This window comes from Paramormyrops kingsleyae, chromosome 14, assembly GCF_048594095.1.
Source record: "Paramormyrops kingsleyae isolate MSU_618 chromosome 14, PKINGS_0.4, whole genome shotgun sequence".
In the NCBI taxonomy this organism is placed as follows: Eukaryota; Metazoa; Chordata; class Actinopteri; order Osteoglossiformes; family Mormyridae; genus Paramormyrops; species Paramormyrops kingsleyae.
Window position 1 is genome coordinate 26,458,258 of NC_132810.1, and position 25,486 is coordinate 26,483,743.

The following is a 25,486-nucleotide window of genomic DNA, read 5'->3' on the forward strand; positions in this document are numbered from 1 at the left end:
ACAAGCGGAAGCCAGAGCAAAACGCGTGCAAGTTTTATATGGTTGTAGCATATCAAGTCTATAAAGTAAATTAAAGTATAAAAGCCTATAAAGTAAATATTGGTAATCAAAAAAATTCGTTTTGTCATTCAAAGTAGGTCTAATAACCAAGAATTTTTTTTTATTTCACGTAACGTAAAATTTTATTTTAGAGACGTGCTGCATCAACAGAAAAAAATTGAGGAATTTAAAACGTGTCTGTATATTCTTTAGGCTATTAAACCCACTGATTCCTTTATTTTTAAGCCTATTTTTGTGTGGAATGCCATTTCCAAACCTGTCCGTTGTTGCCGATAGGTTGCTTAAAAATAAATATTTTCTGTTCTGACTGGCAATGTTGCCGTTGCTCATATTTCTTTATAACATAAGGCTTCGGTTTAAGCTGACATTTGTTAAGCATGCAGATTATTTGTTCCTCTTTTAAATTGGAGCGAGCGTGGAGCGATTTGACTGGAGCGGGAGGACATTTTAGTGGAGCGAGGAGCGGTGTTGAGCGGAGCGGCTTAGTGCGAATTAGAGCGGAGGAGCGGGCGGAGCCAACAGCCTCGTGAGCGAGGAGCGGAAATTCTCACCGCTCCGCTCACATGCTCTGGTCATAAAGAACTACTACTCTGCTGTAAGAATAAAGCCCAATGCATGCAGTGCATAATGTTACCACAAAACGAACATGTCAAGTAACCATGAAGCATGCTTTGCATTGACTGTATATGGGATGTAATGCACAGGTAAGGTGCGGCACCGCTTTCCATTGTGTCGTGTTCCACTGTTACAGGGAACTGTGAACCTAGCCTAAAGCCCCCCATACATTTACAGATGCACTGCCGATTTTTCGGCCGTTCAACGAGTCATCACGCGTCAAACGCCTGAAAAATCATCTGGTGTGTTCTCAGCTCCGTCGGCTCCCCTTCGCTATGCGCTAGTGAAGGGGGCCGAAGGAGCCGAGAACACAGATCTCCCTACCTGTCTCCAGCAGAGGCTCGTTCTGCTGATCAGCTGGCCGGTGAGTGACACAATGCACTAAACTTCCGGCTGGCTGACAGAGGAGACAGCTACTGCAGCAGACGGAGGCATCACATTACTTTGGATGGGGGCGGTGGTCGAGATTTTCGGCAAGCTGGATCTGCCCGTCCATGTGGACATCCCCAATCAATTGCCGCGATTGTACACACACATCGGTCGGTGGCAAAATCTTTGTTTTCATTGTGTTTGTCTTTAATCTGGCATTATAGTAGAGTGTTAGCTTCCTAGCCAGTAGTTCTGTGATGAAATGACATGTATGTTGCCTTCCTTTCCTTCAATGGATGTAGAAAATACATTAGCATAGTATATACATACAGAGGAGTCGGAGTCGGGGAGTCGGAAGATTTAGAAACTGAGGAGTCGGAGTCGGAGCATTTATCTACCGACTCCACAGCCCTGGTTTCCTATAACCATCTATCAATCGACTGGCAGAAAGTTTTCCCCACTCTCCAATGCAGAATTCCTTAAGCTGTGTGATGTTTGAAGGGTGTCTTGCATACACTTTCTCTTCAAATTACCCCACAGCATCTCAGTAGGATTCAGATCCGGGCTTTCACTTGACTATTCCAGAACTCTTTCTTGTAAGCCATTCCTTGGTAGATTTACTGGAATGTTTTGAGTCATTGTCATTTGCATGATCCACCCCAACTTCAGCTTCAACTTTTGGACAGATGATCTCACATTGTCCTCAAGCACCCTCTGATATGATGGAGGATTCATAGTGGATTCTATGATGGTGAGCTGGCCAGGTTCTGCTGCAGCAAAGCAGCCCCAAACCATGACATTTCCACCCCCATGCTTCACAGTTGGCATGAGGTTCTTTTGCTCAAAATATGTCTGGTTTACACCAAACTGTCCAAATAATTCAATTTCAGATTCATCTATCCAAAGCAAATTGTTCCAAAAGTCCTGGTCTTTGTTTAGGTGGTCTCTGGCAAACTTCAGTCTTGCCCTGGTATTTTTTTGACAGCAAGGGTTTCCTCCTTGCACAGCTCCCATGTAAACCAAACTTGCACAGTCTCTTTCTGATGGTAGATGCATGTACCTTGACACCAACTGTGGCAAGACCTTCCTGTATGACCCGTGATGACATTTTAGGATTTTTGGAGACTTATTTCAGCATCTTGGGGTCTGCTCTTGGACTGAACTTGCTAGGACAGCCTGCCCTGGCTTAAATGTTCTCCTTTCCAGACTCGTATGCATCTACATGCTTCTTTCTGAAGGCCTCAGACAGTTCTTTGGATCTCACCATGGTGATCCCACTCATTTCAACAATCAAGAGCAAACCAAACTAAATGTCTGGTTTAAATTAGACAGGATCCACATAAAAAGCTCTGTAATAATGTTCTAACCATTTTCACCTGATATGGGGCACCCGAATCTAACTCTAGGCATTTTAAATAATAATGGATGTGAGTGTGTCCTAACTTTTTGGAAATTGGCATCATTAGTTCTATTAAATAAGTGAATTTGGGTGTGTCCGAAATCACGCACTTTTAGTGCGCGATTTTAGGGCGTAGTGCGTTCACACTTACAACTAAGCCAAAATTAAGTGCACTGAAAGTACCCGGATGGTGCACTGAAAACGGCCAGAAAACGCAGTGCAGAACGATGGACACTACTCACACTAAACGGACGCCATTTTGACTACGTAGCGGAAGGGGATGGACTTTCGGTATGTTTAAATAATGGCGGACCACACAGACACGCAAGCTCAAGCGGAGGCAACTGCGTCATATAAATGTAACATTAATAAAATTATTTTACTGATGTATACTTCGGTGTGTAGCCTGTCACTCTCTGACGACAGTTATAGATAATTTTGAGTTTGCGATTATATCGGCTTGGAAGAATTCGCACACGTAAATGTTAGCAGTTTTTTAGCCGGTTAGGCGGTCGTAGATAAGTTATATACACGCAAATAAAACCACAAGGAAATTCATTGTAAACAAAACACGGCAAATATTTTGGGGCGCTGGAGAATCGCGATCAAATGCTAGTCAGTCACTTCCGGTAAGTGCAAAACGTTAGTGTTCCATTTATGACCGCACTTACCCATGGTAGTGTGCACTACAGGAGGAAGTGCGCAGTGCGCACTACGCACTACATCTCAGTGCACTGAGGCAAGTGCGCGATTTCGGACACACCCACCGTTTCTTTCTTTTTTTTTGCATAGGTGATGGTTGCATCACCTTTATCTACACATATGATTTGAAAGAAGATTTAATAGTGATATGTTGATATTTCTTAATAAAGAACTAAACAGTTAATGGGGTGTCCTAATTTTTTCACGACTGTACTTTGGCTAAGCCGATCAAAGCAGTAAGAATTAGCTTACTGCTAATTCAGTCTTTTGAAAGCAAACAAATTATTTAATTATGTTTTTTGATTTTCAAGCGGCATTGTTCGGTGTTTTGCGTGTTCCCCATTTCTTCCAAGCGGCTTGGTATTAGGGTGTTCCGGGCAATTCAGTTTCCCTATGTTTCTCCTGTCTATCAGGAAATAATGTTTCCCCTAATATTAAAGCAAAAGAGGTATATGAAATGTCTGAAAATCACTCGGGTACATTATTACATGTGAACACACATTGTTAATTAACAAAATCTTTAATTTCAAAGTGAAATACAATAAATACAATACTCTTGTAAATTAACCACAAAAAACTCTTTACATCACTGAGTGTTATTTTTCCCAATACTGCCGTTTAATAAAATTAAATAATAAATAAAACAATAAGCCTCTGGGAGCCCCTTTATCACCGATTCTGTTCATAACCTTTATGGACAGAATTTCTAGGCGCAGCCAGGGCGTTGAGGGTGTCCGGTTTGGTGACCTCAGGATTAGGTCTCTGCTTTTTGCAGATGTGGTTCTGTTGGCCTCATCAGACCGTGACCTTCGGCTCTCACTGGAACAGTTCGCAGCCGAGTGTGAAGCGGCTGGAATGAAAATCAGCACCTCCAAATCCGAGACCATGGTCCTCAGCCGGAAAAGGGTGGGAGTGCTCTCTCCAGGTCGGGGAGGAGGTCCTTCCCCAAGTGGAGAAGTTTAAGTATCTCGGGGTCTTGTTCACGAGTGCGGGAAGGATGGAGCGGGAGATCGACAGGCGGATCGGTGCGGCGTCAGCAGTGATGCGGGTGCTGCATCGGTCTGTCGTGGTGAAGAAGGAGCTGAGCCAAAAGGCAAGGCTCTTGATTTACCGGTCAATCTACGTTCCTACCCTCACCTATGGTCATGAGCTGTGGGTAGTGACCGAAAGAACGAGATCGCGAGTGCAAGCGGCCGAAATGAGTTTTCTCCGCAGGGTGGCTGAGCTCTCCCTTAGGGTGAGGAGCTCGGTCATTCGGGAGGGACTCAGAGTAGAGCCGCTGCTCCTCCGCATTGAGAGATGAGGTGGCTCGGGCATCTGCTTAGGATGCCTCCTGGACGCCTCCCTGGTGAGGTGTTCCGGGCAAGTCCCACTGGGAGGAGGCCCCAGGGAAGACCCAGGACACGCTGGAGGGACTATGTCTCTCGGCTGGCCTGGGAACGCCTCGGGATCCCCCCAGAGGAGCTGAAGGAAGTGGCCGGGGAGAGGGAAGTCTGGGTTTCCCTGCTGAGACTGCTGCCCCCACGACCCGACCTCGGATAAGCGGAAGTAAATGGATGGATGGATAAAACAAGAACTATTTTCTCAAAAATGGGTACATAAGAAAGATGTAGCACATACAGTAACTTTTGAAAAGGAAGTGCTGGATAAAAATTGAATATTTTAGGCTAATCGCATTGTTTCAAATCGCGATTTCGTTTTGAAATCGATAAATCTTGCAGCCCTAGTGTGTGCAAAAACTTTTGACTAAGTGTAGATCACATGTACATCAACATAGTCAGAATATGGCTGCAAATCCTTTTCTATTGCAGGAATCTATTAGAGTTCAAGTTAAGCGACTGCAAGTGTGAGTTGTTTGTGCAGCAGCTGGCTCTCCTCTTTTGGCTACAGCATCTCCTGTAGCACCAGGGTGATTTTAACAAACTTGGGCAGTCGTATTCAGTGCGTGGCTCCTAGCATACACAATAGGGTGGGGTACCAAGCTTGGTACTATCAGGGTAACAGTTGAATTACGACCGTACTGCAGAGTACAGAATCACATTAAATCAATCAGTGCCGAATTTTGGTACCTAACAGCGCTTCTGGGTGAGAGAGTAAATATATTAGTGAAGACAGTCGTGAGTCGACTCGATGAGCAGGCTCCTTCACGTGATCGATGGGTGCTGGCTTTAGGCCTGTCACGATAGTCGATAAATCGATTAATCGCACGATAAAAAAAATGACCTCTAATTTTTCCGGCCGCGATAATTTCATTTGCATACTTGTTTGTTATCCGCGACTGAATGACAACTCTCGTTTCCTTAGCGCAGGAGAACCGAACCCTCTTGTCAGTTGCATTGTCTTTTGTGTGGGGAGCAGAGCATGTGAGCAGAGCGTGAGCGAGGAGCGGAGCGGGCGGAATTTGGTCAGAGCGCAGAGCGGGTTTTCTAATTAAGGCTGGAGCGGTCGCTTTGTCTCGCTCCAATTTCGCTCCGATACCGCTCACACTACAATTCTGAGGCGTGCCCAAATCTACCCAGAATTCATCTGTACAATTATCAAGACTGTTACACAAATTGGCCGAGATGGAATTCGCAAAGTATTTCACAAAGGAAACTGATAAATCATACAAGTGTACTATTCTTATCAAACATATAGATGACAAGAATGTACAGCAAGAACAACAATGTGGTGAAACTGTTTCAGTGAGTAAAGATTCACTTTGGAATCACTTTTCTCAGAAACATGAGTGTGCTACGCGAACAAGCGGAAGCCAGAGCAAAACGCGTGCAAGTTTTATATGGTTGTAGCATATCAAGTCTATAAAGTAAATTAAAGTATAAAAGCCTATAAAGTAAATATTGGTAATCAAATAAATTCGTTTTGTCATTCAAAGTAGGTCTAATAAGATTTTTGTTTAATTTCACGTTGTCACACCCCGCTCCGTCCGCTCCTACTGTGTGCCACGCCCACCTCATTACCTCCTGTTTTACCCTGATTGTTCTCACCTGTCGCCTGTTCCGTTTACCTAGTCTCTTGTATTTAGTCCACGTCTTGAGTAGTTTTCCCCAGATCTGTCATCGTCAAAGTCCCATGTGTGAGTCTCCGTCTGCTTGGTACCCCAATAAACCCCGTTTTGTTCGTCCACCTGGCTGCTCTCGCCTCTGCTTCCCTGCTCGCCGACTCGCACGCTGACACACGTAATGTAAAATTTTATTTGAGACGTGCTGCATCAACAGAAAAAAAATGAGGAATTTAAAACGTGTCTGTATATTCTTTAGGCTATTAAACCCACTGATTCCTTTATTTTTAAGCCTATTTTTGTGTGGAATGCCATTTCCAAACCTGTCCGTTGTTGCCGATAGGTTGCTTAAAAATAAATATTTTCTGTTCTTACTGGCAATGTTGCCGTTGCTCATATTTCTTTATGACATAAGGCTTTGGTTTAAGGTGACATTTGTTAGGCATGCAGATTATTTGTTCCTCTTTTAAATTGGAGCGAGCGTGGAGCGATTTGACTGGAGCGGGAGGACATTTTAGTGGAGCGAGGAGCGGTGTTGAGCGGAGCGGCTTAGTGCGAATTAGAGCGGAGGAGCGGGCGGAGCCAACAGCCTCGTGAGCGAGGAGCGGAAATTCTCACCGCTCCGCTCCGCTCACATGCTCTGGTGGGGAGGCAGCGCTTGTCAGTCACATGGACTTTGTGTGGGAAGGCGGGAGTGCTTGAGGCGACTGCAGAGAAGAGCAAAAAGACGAGACGCAAGTTGTGACATGCAATTGGTTTCAAAGCCAAACGCGACAGCTGTCGTGTGGGAGCACTTCGGATTCAAACCGAATGACCGTGGTGAACCACTTTTTTGCATATGGCTTGAGGCTTTTTGTTTGTTTGTTTACAAAGGTCCTAACAGGCAGTTTTGCCTGTTATGGAATGCATGTTGAGCCTATTGTTTAATATTTTTTGAAGTGCAATTTTGTTTACATCCATTTTATTTATTGTTTTTGGTATTTATTCAAGTGCATTTTTTGTTAACAGAGACTGAGAGTCCATTGCTTTTATTGTTTTTGGTTGTTTTGTTCATTGTTATTGTGGATATTTAAAATGTTTTCCATTTTCAGTGTTAAATAGTCTAAAAATAAACGTTTTTGAATTTTGAAAGGCGTATGTGCATTATTATGCCATTATCATTATTCTAGATGAAAATGGTCTCAGATCGACAATATTATCGTTTATCGCGATAATTTCTTGGACAATTTATCGTCCAGCAAAATTTGTTATCGTGACAGGCCTAGCTGGCTTCCATCTAAGAGCCAACTGTTTTCTTTTTTTTATTTCCTTTTCTCTTTAAAGCCATTCCTCCTGCAAGTTCTCTACAGAATGAGTTTTAAGTACCCCTCCATGACTACCTGAGTTTCTCACCAATGTTTTTCTCTAGGATCTTTTTCCACCAGTGAGTGCAGCCACTCCCACCCAACCCCCCAGCCACACAGTTTGCTGATGATTCTACTGCATAAGGTTTTTGTTGTACCTGGGTGGTGCACGTGTACCCTGTAGTAATCCTGTGGTCAGACTGAGTATCATCAGGTATCATCCACTCACCTCCACTACTCCTGCCTATTTGTGTTACCCATCTAATTGTATTGCATTTGAGAATGGGTAATGTTACATAATCCTATCACATCACAAATATTTGATTACACAACCAGTAAGAACATTTAAATATTGTAGTAGCCACCTTTTAAATTGCATACTGTAGGGCCAGAAAGCATTTCTTTTGCTTCAAAACTTCATGACACAGCTAAGAACTTTATGCCCATGTGTAACTTACCAACATTATATGTCTGTCTTCCTCATCAACATCAGGCACCTTTCTCTTCATGGGTAAATATTTTAACAAACTCATCTAAAAAAAACCAATCAGGAGTATTTTAATATATAGCTTGTATTAATAAGCTATTTTGGACCCTTTGACAATAGGCTTGGGCAGTAGGAAGGCATTGCAGTATACCCAGGTATTTAGAAACCCCAAAGGTATTATTTTTAATACAGTCAAAAATACAGACACTCCTTTTTCAAATACCTGATATGGGGATGTTGTATGGACGTGATATATTGTACCAGTTGATCTGGTGGTGCACGCGCCACCAGAGGTCAGTGTGCTGCCTAAAAAGATTGTGACTGAGTGGTAGCAATAACACAGGATATGTTTTTTTAAAAAAAGAAATAGTGGAGTCCATTCTGTTTGCTTAATTTTATATGATAGTTTTACTTCATTTTTCATTGTACAAAGAGAATATTTGTGAGCTTTGTGTATGTCAATAAATTTAAACAAACTCCGGCAAAAAAATGGGCCAAAGTTTAATGCTGTGTAGTTAGGGTTTGGCTCTTTTTTCCCACAGGAATGTAGAAGTTACTTTTTTTTTCTTTCTCAACTGATGGAAAATACAAATCGAAAATAAAATGAATATTTTATTACAACAGGAACATTAGCTAACAGAACAGTTGTCCATGTTATCTGTTTACATTCATGCTACTGTTAGTAGATTGATTACCTATATTTCCTGTACACCCTAGCTGGTGGTTACATGGTGTGTTCTGCAACAGAGAACATAAGAACGTGAGAACATAAGAAATTTACAAAGGAGAGGAGGCCGTTCGGCCCATCAAGCTCGTTTGGGGAGAACTTAACTAATAGCTCAGAGTTGTTAAAATCTTATCTAGCAATGATTTAAAGGAACCCCGGGTTTTAGCTTCCGCTACACTAGCAGAAAGACTATTCCATACTCTGACTACACGCTGTGTAAAGAAGTGCTTCCTCAAATTTGTTTTAAAATGTTCTCGCGCTAATTATAATAACTTATGGCTGAACAGCATCCAGACCCTTTAGAATCTTATAGACCTGGATCACGTCCCCCCTTAGTCTCCTTTGCTCAAGGCTAAACAGATTCAGCTCAGCTAACCTCTCCTCATAAGACATTCCTCTAAGACCAGGAATCATTCTTGTAGCCCTACGTTGAACCTTTTCCAAGGCAGCAATGTCCTTCTTAAGGTATGGTGACCAAACCTGCACACAATATTCTAGGTGGGGTCTAACCAAGGAATTATATAAATGTAACATCACCTCCCTTGACTTAAACTCCACACACCTAGAGATATAACCCAACATTCTATTGGCCTTTTTTTTTTATTGCTTCCCCACACTGGTGAGAGTGGGACATGGAAGCATCAACATACATCCCGAGATATTTCTTGTAATCAGCTACCTTTATTTCAGTGGAACCCATAAAATAACTGTACTTTATACACTCACCTAAAGGATTATTAGGAACACCATACTAATATGGTGTTTGACCCCCTTTCGCCTTCAGAACTGCCTTAATTCTATGTGGCATTGATTCAACAAGGTGCTGAAAGCATTCTTTAGAAATGTTGGCCCATATTGATAGGATAGCATCTTGCAGTTGATGGAGATTTGTGGGATGCACATCCAGGGCGCGAAGCTCCCGTTCCACCACATCCCAAAGATGCTCTATTGGGTTGAGATCTGGTGACTGTGGGGGCCATTTTAGTACAGTGAACTCATTGTCATGTTCAAGAAACCAATTTGAAATGATTTGAGCTTTGTGACATGGTGCATTATCCTGCTAGAAGTAGCCATCAGAGGATGGGTACATGGTGGTCATAAAGGGATGGACATGGTCAGAAACAATGCTCAGGTAGGCCGTGGCATTTAAATGATGCCCAATTGACACTAAGGGGCCTAAAGTGTGCCAAGAAAACATCCCCCACACCATTACACCACCACCACCAGCCTGCACAGTGGTAAAAAGGCATGATGGATCCATGTTCTCATTCTGTTTACGCCAAATTCTGACTCTACCATTTGAATGTCTCAACAGAAATCGAGACTCATCAGACCAGGCAACATTTTTCCAGTCTTCAACTGTCCAATTTTGGTGAGCTCGTGCAAATTGTAGCCTCTTTTTCCTATTTGTAGTGGAGATGAGTGGTACCCAGTGGGGTCGTCTGCTGTTGTAGCCCATCCGCCTCAAGGTTGTGCGTGTTGTGGCTTCACAAATGCTTTGCTGCATACCTCGGTTGTAACGAGTGGTTATTTCAGTCAAAGTTGCTCTTCTATCAGCTTGAATCAGTCGGCCCATTCTCCTCTGACCTCTAGCATCAACAAGGCATTTTTGCCCACAGGACTGCCGCATACTGGATGTTTTTCCCTTTGCACATCATTCTTTGTAAACCCTAGAAATGGTTGTGCGTGAAAATCCCAGTAACTGAGCAGATTGTGAAATACTCAGACCAGCCCGTCTGGCACCAACAACCATGCCACGCTCAAAATTGCTTAAATCACCTTTCTTTCCCATTCTGACATTCAGTTTGGAGTTCAGGTGATTGTCTTGACCAGGACCACACCCCTAAATGCATTGAAGCAACTGTCATGTGATTGGTTGATTAGATAATTGCATTAATGAGAAATTGAACAGGTGTTCCTAATAATCCTTTAGGTGAGTGTATTTCTGCTCCCTGCATGGATTACCTTACATTTATCTGTGTTAAATTTCTTCTGCCAAGTATCAGCCCAGTCGCTAATTAAATCCAGATCCCGTTGTAGCCTCTCTGCTGCTAGATCAGTATCTGCTACACCACCCACCTTGGTGTCGTCAACAAAATTTAACCAGTTTAATGATATTGACACCGATACAGACAGTAATGTCAATTAGGAACAATAGTGGTCCTAAAATTGAACCCTGCGGTGCCCCACTGTGAATGCAGACCCACTGTGACATTGTGCCTCTAATAACTACTCGCTGCTTCCTGTTAACCAGTTTGGGCTTTCCATCTCTCCCCACATAAATTCATAACTAACCTCCCTGCCTCCCACTTTGGTGCCCAAGGGCCCACCTGCCTCCCCAGTCTCTTCCGGCTCTAAAGCTGGAAGCACCTGAAAGTGGTTAGACATCGTCACTTCAGGTGATGCTGCCTCTGTGAATTGTGTACGCCCTTTTCTACGTCTATGACCTATGTTCACCCAGCTCTCTCAACCTACCTGTTGATCATTCTCCCCCCTCCCCACTTGTGACGTACACACAGTCTCCCTAAAAGGCATGTTAACTCTCTCCTTTAACTCATTGTTATGTTGGATGAGAGCCAGTTGCTCCTCGAGGTCACGAACCTGGACCATGAGTGAGTCCACTAACTTGCATCGCTCGCAGACGAAGTCCGACTGGACGCAAGCATCCTGAAGGGCAAACATCTTGCAAACACAACACTCAGCTGGCCCCATAGTTACCTAACTCACTATGACCCCGTCCTTTACTCCCAGCCCAGTATATTAATATAGCGTATTTAAACTGTTAGTTGACCTAAATGTATAGTTAAAACAAAGTGCCGAGTACAATAAAACACTAAATTAACACGCGTTAATTCATAAAAAAGTTCCAATTTATCCGACAGCGTCAGCGATAATAACCTTAAAATTAAACTTTTAAAATAACCAAATTAACAATTACCTACCCGAGACTAACTTCCTGCTGAACCACGTTTAGCTAAACTAAAGCAAAGTTGCTCGAGGGAGGCCGAAAAACCACAAAAAACCCTCTCAAAGCAGGCTACTGCCGGAGCGGGGAAAAAAGTGGAAGATGTCCTCCCGGCCCCGACTGGCAACCGAGCAAACCTCAGGAGGACAGACAACTACTTGCGTAGACCGAGAAAAAAATAAAAGTTAAAAATGAAACAACAACCACCCACGTAACCGTACTGACACGCAAACACTCAAATATGCTTCTAGATGATTCCAGTCAACCGCTTCAACAGGCGCACAACACAAGTGCACACAGCGTCTACACCACTCCCGCACAGTGCAGCAATCCCAACAGCCTCTACAGCAGACCTGGGCATTTTACGGCCTGCGGGCCGCATCCGGCCCGCTGACTACCTTTGATCAGCCCGCGTGAGTTCGTAGTAAAAGTGTAGCGACAACTACTGCTTTGTGATAGGTTCACGAAATACAATTACACGGCTTTTTTTTTGAAGACAACTAATTGACGAGACGTGGAGGGAGACCTGCCGGTGGCTGCAGCACCAGTTTAATGTCGGACAAAAAAAAACTAACCATGATGCATTGTGTCAGGACCAGAATGCATTGCTCTAAGCGGCTATAAGAAGTCGAACATAGCAACAAGCTAATTTCTTGGAAGCTGTTCAATTAAGAAAAACAGTGGCTGCCACTGTTTTTCTTAATTGAACAGCTTCCAAGAAATTAGCTCGTATGTCTTAAATATGTCAGCTAACAAGAAAAGAAAAATTGATGCAGAATGTAGAGTTTTTAACAAGGCATGGACTTTTAAATATTTCTTTGCTGAAATCAAACGTAAAGCAGTGTGCTTAGTGTGTGGAGAACATACAATTGCCATTACGAGAGTAAACACGGAGAAAAATTCAAGAATTTCACTGATGCAGAGCGGGCTCGAGCATCGGAACATTTGCTAGCTAAACTGCAAAAGCAACAAGGATTTTTTACAAAGTTCCACTCATCCAGGGATGCAGCCGTCAGGACCAGCTTTGTGATATCCCACAAAATTAAAAGATACAGTAAGCCATTCTCTGATGGGGAGTTCATCAAAGATTGTTTGGTGTAGTCTTCAGCGCTAATATGCCCTGAGAAAAAAGACGCGTTTGCAAATGTGTCTCTCTCGAGGTGCTTTTTAACGAGGCGGGTCGAGAACATTGCAGGGAATTTGGTGTTTCAACTACAAAAGAAAACGGACACTGGATGAGAGCTGTGACATGCGTGATACAGCCCAATTACTTATCTTTGTTCATGGATTGATGAAAGACTTTGAGATGACGGAGGAGCTGGCAGCTATGCGGCCAATGAAAGGGACTGCAACGGGGAGTGATTTGTTTACAGAGGTAAATGCAGCCATGGACATTCTGGGACTAAAATGGGACAAACTGGTAGGTGTTACAACTGATGGCTGTCCAAATCTGACGGGGAAAAATGTTGGACTTTTGAGGCGGATGCAAGATAAAGTGACTGAAATTAACGTCACATGTCGAAGGGTGTGCTGGACATCTTGATAGATTGAGGGCTCCAGGCAGCACCCCCCAGGAGTAGTAGGGGAAATAAATGCAATTAGTCAAAGTAAGGGAGACTATAGGCAGTGCTAAAAGTTAGATGAGTGCAATATGAAGTGCAATGCTCCGGCAGATATGGCTATGGCAGCATAAGTAGGAGGGAGAGGCAGGTGGGAATGCAGGCATGGGGAGTCCCTGAAATGTCAGTACTCCAATCCCACAAGCAATTGTGAAGCTAGAGTGACAGCACTGTCAATTCAGTTTATCCAAAGCCAATGGCACCGAACCCCACCCAGCTCTACACCTCACACTATAGGTTTGACTGGGAGTGAGAAGCAAGCTAGAGCTAGAACTAGTGTCCCTATAAGCTAAACTAAATAGGTGTGTTTTTAGTCTAGACTTGAATATTGAGAGTGAGCCTGAAACCCGCATATCCGGTGGAAAACCGTTCCGTAGCTGAGGAGCTCTATAGGAGAAAGCTCTGCAGCCTGCCGTAGCTCTTTCTACCCTAGGTACTAACAGATATCCCGCACCTTGAGATCGAAGCAAGCGTGGGGGATTGTATGTGGTCAGCAGATTATTAAGGTAGTCTGGTGCAAGGCCATTCAGTGCTTTATAGGTTAACAGCAGTATTTTATAGTCAATCCGAGACTTAACTGGTAACCAATGAAGGGAGGATAAGACTGGTGTGATGTGATCAAGTTTTTTAGTGTTTGTGAGAACTCTGGCTGCCGTATTTTGTACCAGCTGAAGTTTATTTAAGGAACCAGACGGGCAACCAGAAAGGAGGGCATTACAGTAGTCTAGTCTGGAAGTTACGAAGGCATGTATTAATTTTTCTGCATCACGAAGTGAAAGCATCTTACGAAGCTTGGCTATGTTTCGTAGATGATAAAACGCAGTTCTAGTAATACTTCTTATGTGAGCATCAAAACATAGATCTGAATCTACTAGAAGACCAAGATTTCTAACCACTGTGTTAGGTTGTGTAGGAAGGCCACTAATGCTGAGGTGGTGAAACTTATTTCTTGCAGCCTTGGGACCAATCACCAGTACTTCTGTTTTTTCTGTGTTTAACATTAGAAATTTTTTTGCCATCCAGCACCGGATATCTAACAGACAATCTTCTAACCGAGATAGGAGTGATGTATCATCAGGGTTAACAGATATATATATAACTGTGTATCATCTGCATAACAATGAAGCCCAACACCATGATTTCTAATAATGTTAAGCGGTAGCATGTATTGGGTAAACAGTAGTGGGCCCAGTACTGATCCCTGTGGGACACCGTATGTGACTTTGGTGGCCTTGGATGATTCGTTGTTCACATGTGCATACTGATAGCGATCAGTTAAATATGAGCGAAAGTGAACATAGTGACATAGGCTACCAGACAGCTGTGAGATGGCTCAGCCTTGGCAAGGTGCTTAAAAGGGTATGGGACCTGAGAGCAGAGATTCACGAGTTTTGTATAAAGAAAGACAAGGACATTCCAGAGCTCTCAGATACACACTGGATGGCAGATCTGGCCTTTGCTGTTGATGTGACTGCACTAATGAATGCACTAAATACCAAGCTGCAAGGCAAGGGCCTCTTTGCACACGAAATGTACAGCTTGGTGACAGCTTTCATGAGAAAGTTGAAGTTTCTTTCAAGTCAATTAGAGGGCAACATTCTCACTCACTTGCCAACACTGAAAGAAGTCGTACTATCAGCTGATCACCTCCACAAGTATTCATTCATGTTAGGGGCATTGCATGGTGAGTTTTCAAGAAGATTTGAAGACTTCAAAACAGTTGAGAGTGAAATGCACATGATTTCTTCTCCCTTTACTTATAGTGTGGATAATGCACCCAGTGATGTCCAGCTTGAACTCATTGATCTGCAGTCTGATAATCTACTGGCAGAGCATTTTAAGTCATTATCACTGGTACAACTTTATTCCTCTCTTAAAGAGGAAATCTTCCCATACTTGAGGAGGCTAGATTTCAGTGCACTTGTTCAAGCCCAAAACAGGCTAGATTTCTCTCACTGAACACTAAAAGAACTGAGGTAAACCAAACAAAAAACACTGGGTGCAGTTGTTTTTTTTGTTTTTTTTTTGCTTAAATTAATGTGCTGTTGGTCTTTGAAAACTAGTTCAAAATTATGATGTTATTTTTTTAAATGCTGCAAAAAATGCACATTTTCTAAATTGTCTTTATAAATGTTCCTTGAATAGTGCAATAATTCTGTGCCCCACACTTGTTTGTTTGACATGTTTGGGTTACTGTGCTTTATCAATGTAACTTGATGCTGCTATTTTACATTTTTTTAAGTTATGATGCTAGTTTTTTAAACATGGCAAAAGTTGATATTTTCTAAACTTGTCCTTTCCAGTTCTTCAGTCAAATGACCCACAAGTTGAGCCAAAATACATAACATTTGTTTTTTTTTCTTTAGTAATAGAATGTCAGGGGTAAGCTTTTTAAGACAGGGACATAGTTGTATTTAGGTGTGCGCAATATGGCCAAAATGTCATGCCATATATGACATTTTTGGTTAGAATCACAATCCGCAATTTTTTTTTTTTGCACAAACCAGTCAAATTGGAATGTAGGTATGTTCATTCAATTTAATGTTAATTAACCATTTTTGAAAAAAGTGGTTAATTAAATGTTCAAGATCTAGTCAATAAGTTGAGATTCACTGAGACTGAATTAACAAAAGCGAGCGCTGAGGCATTATGCAGGCTGAAATCACTTTTTTACATCGCTGTTTTTGTTGTACTGTTGCAGCCTCAACACACAGGCATCATGTGACAGGTGCTTACCAGTTTGTTTTAGAATAAATGGAAGTAAACATAGTGCTGTGTCATGATTCTTGCAATAACTCTGAAACCACTTATCCTGCAACTGGTCCCTAGTTATAACCAATATAATGGAGAATGTACACCTCAACATAAGCGATGATACTGAAAATGGCAATTGCTGCCTACAGCTGGTTTTGAAATGGTATTAGTAACTTTTAAATTGTAAATCTTACCACATCCTGTTTACATATGTAATAAATATTGGAGACAAGTTTTATACATACCGGATCATTTAACTGAGAAATTGCAAAGCCATTGAAAAATGCTTCCATTTTATGTTTATTTCTGGCCATACTAGGGTGTTTTCAACAACTTGGCTCCTTATTGCTATCATTCTGCCATTTGAATGTACCTGTATTTCTAAAGCAGACCCATCAGAGTTTCAATGTATAATGATTCTTCAGAGTTCAATAGACTTATTCTTTATTCTCCAGGAATTGGGCATATTCAGGCTAAATCTCTGGGAAATCTAGCAAGTCCAAGTGGGGAGGACCTCCCACTTCCAGCTGGCTGGACTGTCGATTGGACCATTCGAGGGAGGAAATATTATATTGACCACAACACCAATACAACACACTGGAGCCATCCACTGGAGAGAGAAGGATTGCCACCTGGATGGGAAAAAGTAGAGTCTGCTGAGTTTGGAGTCTATTACGTTGATCATATAAATAAGAGGGCACAGTATCGTCATCCCTGTGCCCCAAGGTACATGCTGAATTTTGCTGTTATGTCTGAAGTGGACCTTAATCACATCTCCACTCTGATGCTTTTGGTCCTTTTGTTTCCAATATAGTGTTCCTCGCTATGACCAGCCACCACCACTTCCACCTCCAGTGACCTACCAGCCTCGTCTCATGGACCGGAACCAACTAGTTCTTGTACCTGCCAATCCGTATCATACAGCTGAAATCCCAGATTGGTTGCAGGTGTATGCCAGAGCCCCTCTCAAGTAAGTCCTTTGTGAGTTCCTGAACAGCAGCTGCAGATACTTGAGTCTTTCGATTATATGTAGCAACAGTCTGAGTACAATAACTAAACTTTCATAATTGACAAATATTATGCAATTTTTTTGTAAATACTTGAATATGAAAACGCCTGCAAAATAAGAGCAAGGTTGAAGAAACTGAAAAATGAGATGTGATTAAAGTTAACTCTTGGTCACCATTTAGAGGGCATCTCAGCAGAGTCCCTTATTGCTGGTCATTTTTCTCTTTTAGCTTTTCCAGGATTCTTTTATGATATCCAAAACAAGATTTTACATTGCAAATATATATATAACTCATATATATAACTGAAGCTGATGTTTTTGCAAAGCCTAGCTTAGCTCAAAATAAATAAATCACAGGGCCATGATGGCATCTTACCTATAGTGTTAAAAGAGATGAGGGATATTATTTGCCGACCCTTAACTCTACTGTTTCAAAAATCCTTGTCTGAAGGTGTGGTACCTTCTGATTGGAAGCATGCCAACATAATGCCCATTTTCAAAAAGGGGATAGAAGAAATTTGTCAAACTATGGCCCAATCAGTCTAACTTGTATAACTGGTAAAGTTATGGAGGCTATAATCAAAGAGAAAATGGTAGATTACCTGGACTCAAATAACATTTTGAGGGATAGCCAGCATGGATTTAGGAGAGGTGGGTCCTGTTTAACAAATCTGTTGGAGTTTTATGAGGAAGCTACTCAGGAAGTTGATGATAAGAAGGCCTATGATGTCATCTACTTAGATTTCCAAAAGGCTTTTGATGTTGTCCCCCACAAGAGGCTCTTACTTAAACTCTAAGCGACAGGTATTTTAGGAACTGTAGCGACCTGGATTGATAACTGGTTAACAGATAGGAAGCAGCGAGTAGTTATTAGAGGCACAATGTCACAGTGGGCCTGCGTTCATAGTGGGGTACCGCAGGGTTAAATTTTAGGACCACTTTTGTTCCTAATTTACATAAATGATATATACACCAATATATACAGTAAACTGGTGAAATTTGCAGATGACACCAAGGTGGGTGGTGTAGCAGATACTGAACTAGCGGCTCAGCAGCTACAGCGGGATCTTGATTTAATTAGTGACTGGGCTGATACCTGGCAGATGAAATTTAACATAGACAAATGTATGGTACTCCATGTAGGGAGCAGAAATATAAAGTACAGGTATTTTATGGGACCTACTGAAATAAAGGTAGCTGATTATGAGAAAGACCTTGGTGTGTATGTTGATGCTTCCATGTCTCATTCTCGCCACTGCGGGGAAGCAATAAAAAAGGCCAATAGGATGTTGGGGTATATCTCCAGGTGTGTGGAGTCAAGGGAGGTAATGCTAAGATTGTACAATTCCTTAGTGAGACCCCAACCTAGAATATTGTGTGCAGGTTTGGTCACCATGTCTTAAAAAGGACATTGCGGCCATAGAAAAGGTGCAGCGTAGGGCCACAAGAATGATTCCTGGTCTTAGAGGAATGTCATACGAGGAAAGGTTAGTTGAGCTAAATCTGTTCAGCCTCAAGCAAAGGAGACTGAGGGGGGACCTGATCCAGGTCTATAAGATTCTAACAGGTTTGGATGCTGTTCAACCAAATAGTTACTTCAGCATTAGTTCAAATACAAGAACTCATGGCCATAGGTGGAAATTAGCGGGAGAACATTTCAAACTGTATTTAAGGAAGCACTTCTTTACACAGCGTGTAGTCAGAGTATGGAATAGTCTTCCTGATAACGTAGTGCAAGCTGAATCCTTGGGTTCCTCTAAATCAGAGCTAGATAAGATTTTAACAACTCTGAGCTATTAGTTAAGTTCTCCCCAAGCGAGCTCGATGGGCCGAATGGCCTCCTCTCGTTTGTATAGTTCTTATGTTCTTATGTTCTTAAGTACGCATTAGACGTATAAAGGTTCAAATGCACAATATTTTCTTCTTTCGTCAATCCAAACTAATGGCCTGTTTGAATAGAAATCTGTCTCAAAAATTAATTAATTGCATTTTTGAGACAGACTTCTGTACAGATAAATTCTGAAATAGGACATGGGGAGGGGGGAGTCCAAAATAATGGCCTCTAATAAAGAAGTAACAGCACACGATTTTTTACAACATGTAGTATGGTTTCTGGTGGGGCTGGACAATAACTGAAAAAACAATACCTCAATCATTTTAGGTCACTATATCTATATTCAATATATATCGATATGACGGTTTTTTTTTTTGTTTTTTTTTTTAAAAGCCTGGACAGAAAGTCAGAATTAATTATAGTTTTATTCACATCAGTGTGTCCCAACTGGAAAACACAAAAAATGCATCTATGCTGAACATATCACATAAGGTGTTTTAAAAAATACAGAAAAAATACAGATTGACTAAATGAGTGCCTGAAAATGTAAAGAAATATTTCAAGATTTAGTTAAATGCTTATATTCAAAATATATATTATAAAAATTTTCAGAGCTGTTTTGCTCCTCTGCTGAACTAAAAATATAACAAATTTACTAAATATGGGTGCCAGGAATGTGTTTTTAAAAAAAAGTTTCAGATATTAAACAACTAGGTTGTTAAGTTAAATGTACCATACACAAAAACACATATGCACTGCAAACAAAATTGATGTATTGAGAGATTTTTTTTGTTTTGTTTGCCAGTTTGTTTTTTGAATATGTTTTGTTTTTTGCCTTTCGTTTTTTCAGCACTCATTTTTCTTTATGGTATGTGTATTCCGCTTTGCAAGACTTCTTTCCCTTTTGTTGTATTTTTCTTTGCATTTCACTATCTGGCCTCTTTGGTGGGTGGGGCTTTGTAGGAGTGTCTGTCACTACCCGACCCGTGCAGGGGTGTGGGGAGACACCCCCCCCACCCAATTATATGGAAATCCTGATACATCCCCCCACTTTTGAGGGATAAAAAAATAACAAAACATTTTGATAAGTAGCATCCCTAATTAGTTCTCACTGTTTCCCTTTATCTCCGTTTTCAGGTAGACAGTAAAATACACACATTCCTGTTAGCCTAGACATGGCTTTAAAATTTTTGTGACCTACTGATCTAAGGAAAGATAACTCAATCACTGGTGTCACTTTCTAAAACATTTGATTGAAATACATCTATCCTTGCCACATTTGTGACTATGCATTCTGTTTGTATTCTGCCGTTGGGTCCTGATCAAGTTGAGAACTGAGCCTTAAATTGTACCGGATGCAGTTTTGATCACATGGACCACAGTGGTATGCAGTACAGAAAAAAATAAACCCAGAAAAGACAAAATATCTGTATTCTTTCAAATAGCAAATAAGTTCTATGTAAGTTCTGTATAGGCTTAATCTATTCCAAGCCTATGTTGGATGCAGTTGTCAACATAGTTTTCCCATATCTCTGATAGGGTTTTTATGTTAAATTATGTTTGTTGGAATAATGCTATACATATGACTCCTCACATAATATGTAGTGTTATGCTGGCACTCAGTAAATTTTAAATGTACAACTAATTGTAGAGAGATCTGTTTGTTGTTAACAATAGGCCTCTTCTGGTTGACAATCCCATATTAGACAACACTGCAATGTTGTATGTCTGTTGGCCAGTGTCAATCAAAATGTTTAGTATATAAAATTGCACAGATTGAGGTTCCGGTGACGTCACCACCTAGAATGGCAGTCTAGAGGAATAGCTCCGGTAATAATATATTCTTCGGCTCATAATATAGTCAAATATAAAATTACTCGATAACAGTTGATTTGATAAGTGAGGCCAGAATGGGGAAAAGGGATGAAATAAAAAAGACACAACTGATGAGTCGTTAAGTGCAGAAAATACGGCGAGCGGTGATGGGGCTAATGCTAACTCCCCTCAGGACATAGCAAGCTTAGCGAAAGTGTTGGAAGAGATACTGGACTTTCGGAAAGACACAAAACAACAACTAAATGATATTAAAACTGAGCTCGCTACTGTTAATCATAAGATAGGGGAGATGGAGACGCGAATAGAAAAAGTGAAAGACCGTGTTGAAAATATGGAGCAAGTGCTAAGCAAGATGATAAAAGTGATGAAACGGCAAGAAAGCAAACTACTTGATCAGGAAGGGAGATCTCGACGGAAGAATATGAGGGTATACAATATTCCAGAAGGAACGGAGGGGTCGTCTACGGAAGAATTTGTGGAAAAGCTATTATGGGACACGCTGGAAATTCCCTCAACCACTGATCTCGGCATTGAGAGTGTGCACCGGGCGCTCGGCCCGAGGACTTCGGAGGACAGAAATGATAAGCCGTGGTCCATTGTGATTAGATTTATCCGCTACAAAATCAAAGACGAGATTTTACGCAAAGCTTGGGGAAAGAAGAGGGTGTTGATGAATGAGAGACTAATATATTTTGATCACGACTATCCTCCTGCAGTCTTACAAAAACTTAGGGACTACTTTGAAGCAAAGCGCGTGTTAAAGGAGAGAAATATTCGATTCCAAACTCCGTTCCCTGCTAAACTACGAGTCTTCTAGAAAGAAGGGATAAAGCTGTACCACACGGCGGATGAGGCGACAACAGATATGAAAGATAGAGGTCTGCCCGTCAGCGTAATTGCACCGAGGGAAAGCCTGGCTGAACAGCTGTCCCACACAGCCTGGAACATAGTGGACAGAGCAGGTAAACAGGGAAGGAGAGAGGAGTGAGAGCAAGGCATCAGAGAGAGACTGCGAGGTTTCAGAAGACATACCTCACCTCACCCAGAGGAGTCATGATTTACTAATCTCGGAGAGCTGGTGGGCTAAATAGAACTTTACATACAACGAGCAATTTTCGTCCGAATATATAATTGAAATGTGTTTGTCCTCTTTTTCCCAACTGAAACGAGAATATATAAAGGAGGAATAGGGACTTTTTTCATGTTCGCTTCAAATTGTTTTAGTTACTATTTCATGGACTGTAGTGGGGGCCCCTTGCCGAAAGGTGGGATAGATTTCCCCCCATTGCTTGACTTTATTTCTAGCTTTGTTCAGGGTCAGTTGTTTGAGACCCCTGCCTTGGAACCATACCAATCTAGTTCAATTTTTCATGTGATTTTTTTTAATTACTTAGGGAGTAGATCAGTTAAGTTTGGTTTTGTTAATTCTAATCATATACTGATGGATAACATATGGCCAGAGATCAAGTAAAGTTTATTTCTTTTAATGTGAATAGGCTATTAAATCCGATTAAACGCAGTAAAATTCTATCTAAAATGAAGAAAGAACAAGCCCATGTATATCTTCAGGAAACTCATTTAAATGATGAGGAACATAACAAATTAGAGAGAATGGGTTTTATTAATGTAGGTTTTTCTTTGTGCAAATCAGGGCATAGGAGGGGAGTTGCTATTCTTATTTCGAACAAATTCAATTTTGAAAAAACATTTGAAATTTGTGATAAAGAGGGTAGATATATTATGATAAGGGGCAATATAGATGGAAATCCAGTTACTCTGTTAAATATATATGCACCCCCAGGAAGTGATATTAGTTTTTTTCAAAAAATCATTAGTATTCTGATGACAGAAACGGAAGGTCTGTTAATAGGAGGGGGGGATTTAAATATACAATTGCAACCAAAATTGGACTCTTCCAGGGGAAAAACTTTATAACAAAGCCTTTAAACAAAAAAGTTTGTAGACTTTTTGAGGAGGTGGATCTAATTGATATATGGAGAGACCTTTTTCCTCATAGGAGGGACTATACCCATTACTCTGCCCCTCACTCCCTTTATACAAGAATAGATTACTTCATAACATCCGGAAAGGATAAAGATAAAATAGATACCTGGGGAATTGGAACAATAGATTTAAGTGACCATGCACCTATTTACTTATTGGTTAACTTTAATTTACGACCAAAGAATACTACCTGGAAGTTAAATTCAAGTCTTCTCAATGACCAACATTTTAAGGAGCAAATTAAGCAAGAGATTAATCTCTTTTTAAAATTCAATGATAATGGGGAGGTATCGCCTCCTGTTCTGTGGGATACTTTGAAGGCAGTATTAAGAGGGAAAATTATATCAATAAGCTCTTACAAGAAAAAGATGAGTAATAAAAAATTAGAGGAACTACAATGTAAGTTGAACAAATTAGAAAAGATACATAAGGTGAGCTTGGCACAAGATATTTTTGAGCAAATTAGGGAAATTAGGTATGAAATTAATAGTTTGAGCACACAAGAAATCAGGAAAAAGTTAATGTTTTTGAAACAGAGGCATTATGAAAGTGGATCCAAATCAATGAAAATATTGGCATGGAAGCTAAGAAAAAAGATAGCAAACAATACAATTCATAGAATCAGAGATCCAAAAACAAAAGAGATTAGACATAAGCTACATGAAATACATGAAGCTTTTGAAACGTTTTATAGAACTCTGTATTCTGCAATTCCAGGGGGAAACATAACTCAAATTGATACCTTTTTAAATGCTCTAAAATTGCCTACAGTAAGTGAAGAACAAAACAGACTAATGACATCTGATATAAGCAAAAAGGAATTAAAAATTGCAATTAATCGACTTAAAGTGAATAAGTCCCCAGGATCGGATGGTCCTACTCAGCGGAGTGGTATAAAGAATTTAAGGATGAGTTAATTCCGATAATACTCCCTACATTGAATTGGGTATTTAAAAATACAATACAAACGCCACCTAGTTGGAGGGAGGCGATAATTTCAGCTATACCGAAAGAAGGCAAGGACAGATTGGAATGTGGGTCATTTAGACCAATATCTGTACTTAATGTGGACTATAGGTTGTTCACTTCTATTATGGTTACATGTTTAGAAAATTTCCTGCCTTCTTTGATACATTATGACCAAACAGGTTTTATACAACAGCGTCAGACACAGGATAATATACGACGGACATTACATGTGATGGATCATTTACAAAAAAACAAAATTAAAGCAATAATTATGAGTGTGGATGCTGAAAAGGCATTTGATTCAGTTAACTGGGATTTTCTCTATAGAATTTTATATAGATTTGGATTTCATGATAAAACTATTAAAACTATACAGGCATTATATGATAACCCTATGGCTAGAATAAGTCAATGCATATTTATCAAATAGTTTTACCCTTGAGAGGGGCACGAGACAGGGATGCGCATGGTCACCGCTACTTTTCGCCCTATATTTGTAACCACTAGCTCAATTTATTAGACAACATGAAGATATTACAGGAATTAAAATTAAAGGTACAGAGCATAAATTAGCTTGTTATGCAGATGATATTTTAAAATTTTTAGGAACATATTCATTGCCTAGATTGATGCAAACATTTGAAAAATATGGCCAATTATCAGGATACAAAATTAATATAGATAAAACCCAATTACTTTTATACAACTATAATCCACCGGAGGAAATTATAAGCAGATACCCCCTAGCTTGGCAAACAGAGTCTATTAGGTATTTGGGCATTAATATGCCAAAGAATTTGACAAAACATTCAGAATTAAATTATCTCCCTATGCAAAAAAAAATTGAGGACATAGCACGATGGAATTTAATACCTTTCCTCAGCCTTAGTTCAAAGATTGAATCCATTAAAATGAATATACTGCCACGATTACTTTATCTATTTCAAACCCTACCAATAGATATTAACCAAAAACAATTCAATGAATGGGACAAAATGTTAACAAGATATATTTGGCAAGGTAAAAGACCCAGGGTTCACCTTAAAACATTGCAATTACCTAAAGAATTGGGAGGATGGGGCTTACCTTCTTTCAAAGATTATTACTTTGCTGCACAGATGAGAGCTGTGATATCTTGGTGCAACCCATCATACTATGCTCAATGGAAGAATATTGAAGATACAATATTTTCTGTCCCTATACAAGCTATTTTAGCAGATAATAAATTACAAGATTATATAGATAGTTTGGAAAACCCATGGGTGAAATGCACCCTTAAAGTATGGAAAATGATCATAAAAGAAAATAATCTGCAGGGAAATATTTGTAATCCTTAAATGGTGGGCATATGATTCAGAGTTTACGCCAAATAGATTGGATACTAGATTTAAAGACTGGACTGAGAAAGGAATAACATCATTCTGTACTGTAATGGAAGGGGGAACCTTGCTCAGTTTTGAAAGTTTTAAAGACCAATACTCATTTGAAAAACAAGACTTCTACCGATATCTACAGATGCGACATTATGTCAATATGAAGATGAAGAATGTAACTGAGGCAGGTACACATCTGGTGGAATTGTTTAAAAAAGCTTATAAATCAGGTACGAGCAAGGGTATATTTTCAGGCTTTTATAAGGGGTTATTGACTCTTAAAACACACTCAACTTCATATATTAAAGAAAAATGGGAAAAGGAAGGAAGGATTACTATATCTGAGGAAGAATGGACAACAGTATGGAAATCTCAGTGGAAATGCACTAGGTCACAAAATTGGAAAGAGTTTGGATGGAA

At 40.6% G+C, this 25,486-nt stretch overlaps 1 protein-coding gene across 1 annotated transcript in view; it reads left to right on the plus strand.

Annotated features, from left to right (window-relative positions):
* Window positions 1-17,664, plus strand: part of sav1 (salvador family WW domain containing protein 1) — a 28,374-nt gene extending 10,710 nt beyond the window's left edge. The window contains exons 3-4 of the mRNA XM_072698897.1: window positions 16,497-16,767; window positions 16,856-17,664. Coding sequence (XP_072554998.1) covers window positions 16,497-16,767; window positions 16,856-17,015 — 431 coding nt within the window. The 3' untranslated portion in view covers window positions 17,016-17,664. The remainder of the gene's footprint in view (window positions 1-16,496; window positions 16,768-16,855) is intronic.
* Window positions 17,665-25,486: the final 7,822 nt, after the last annotated feature.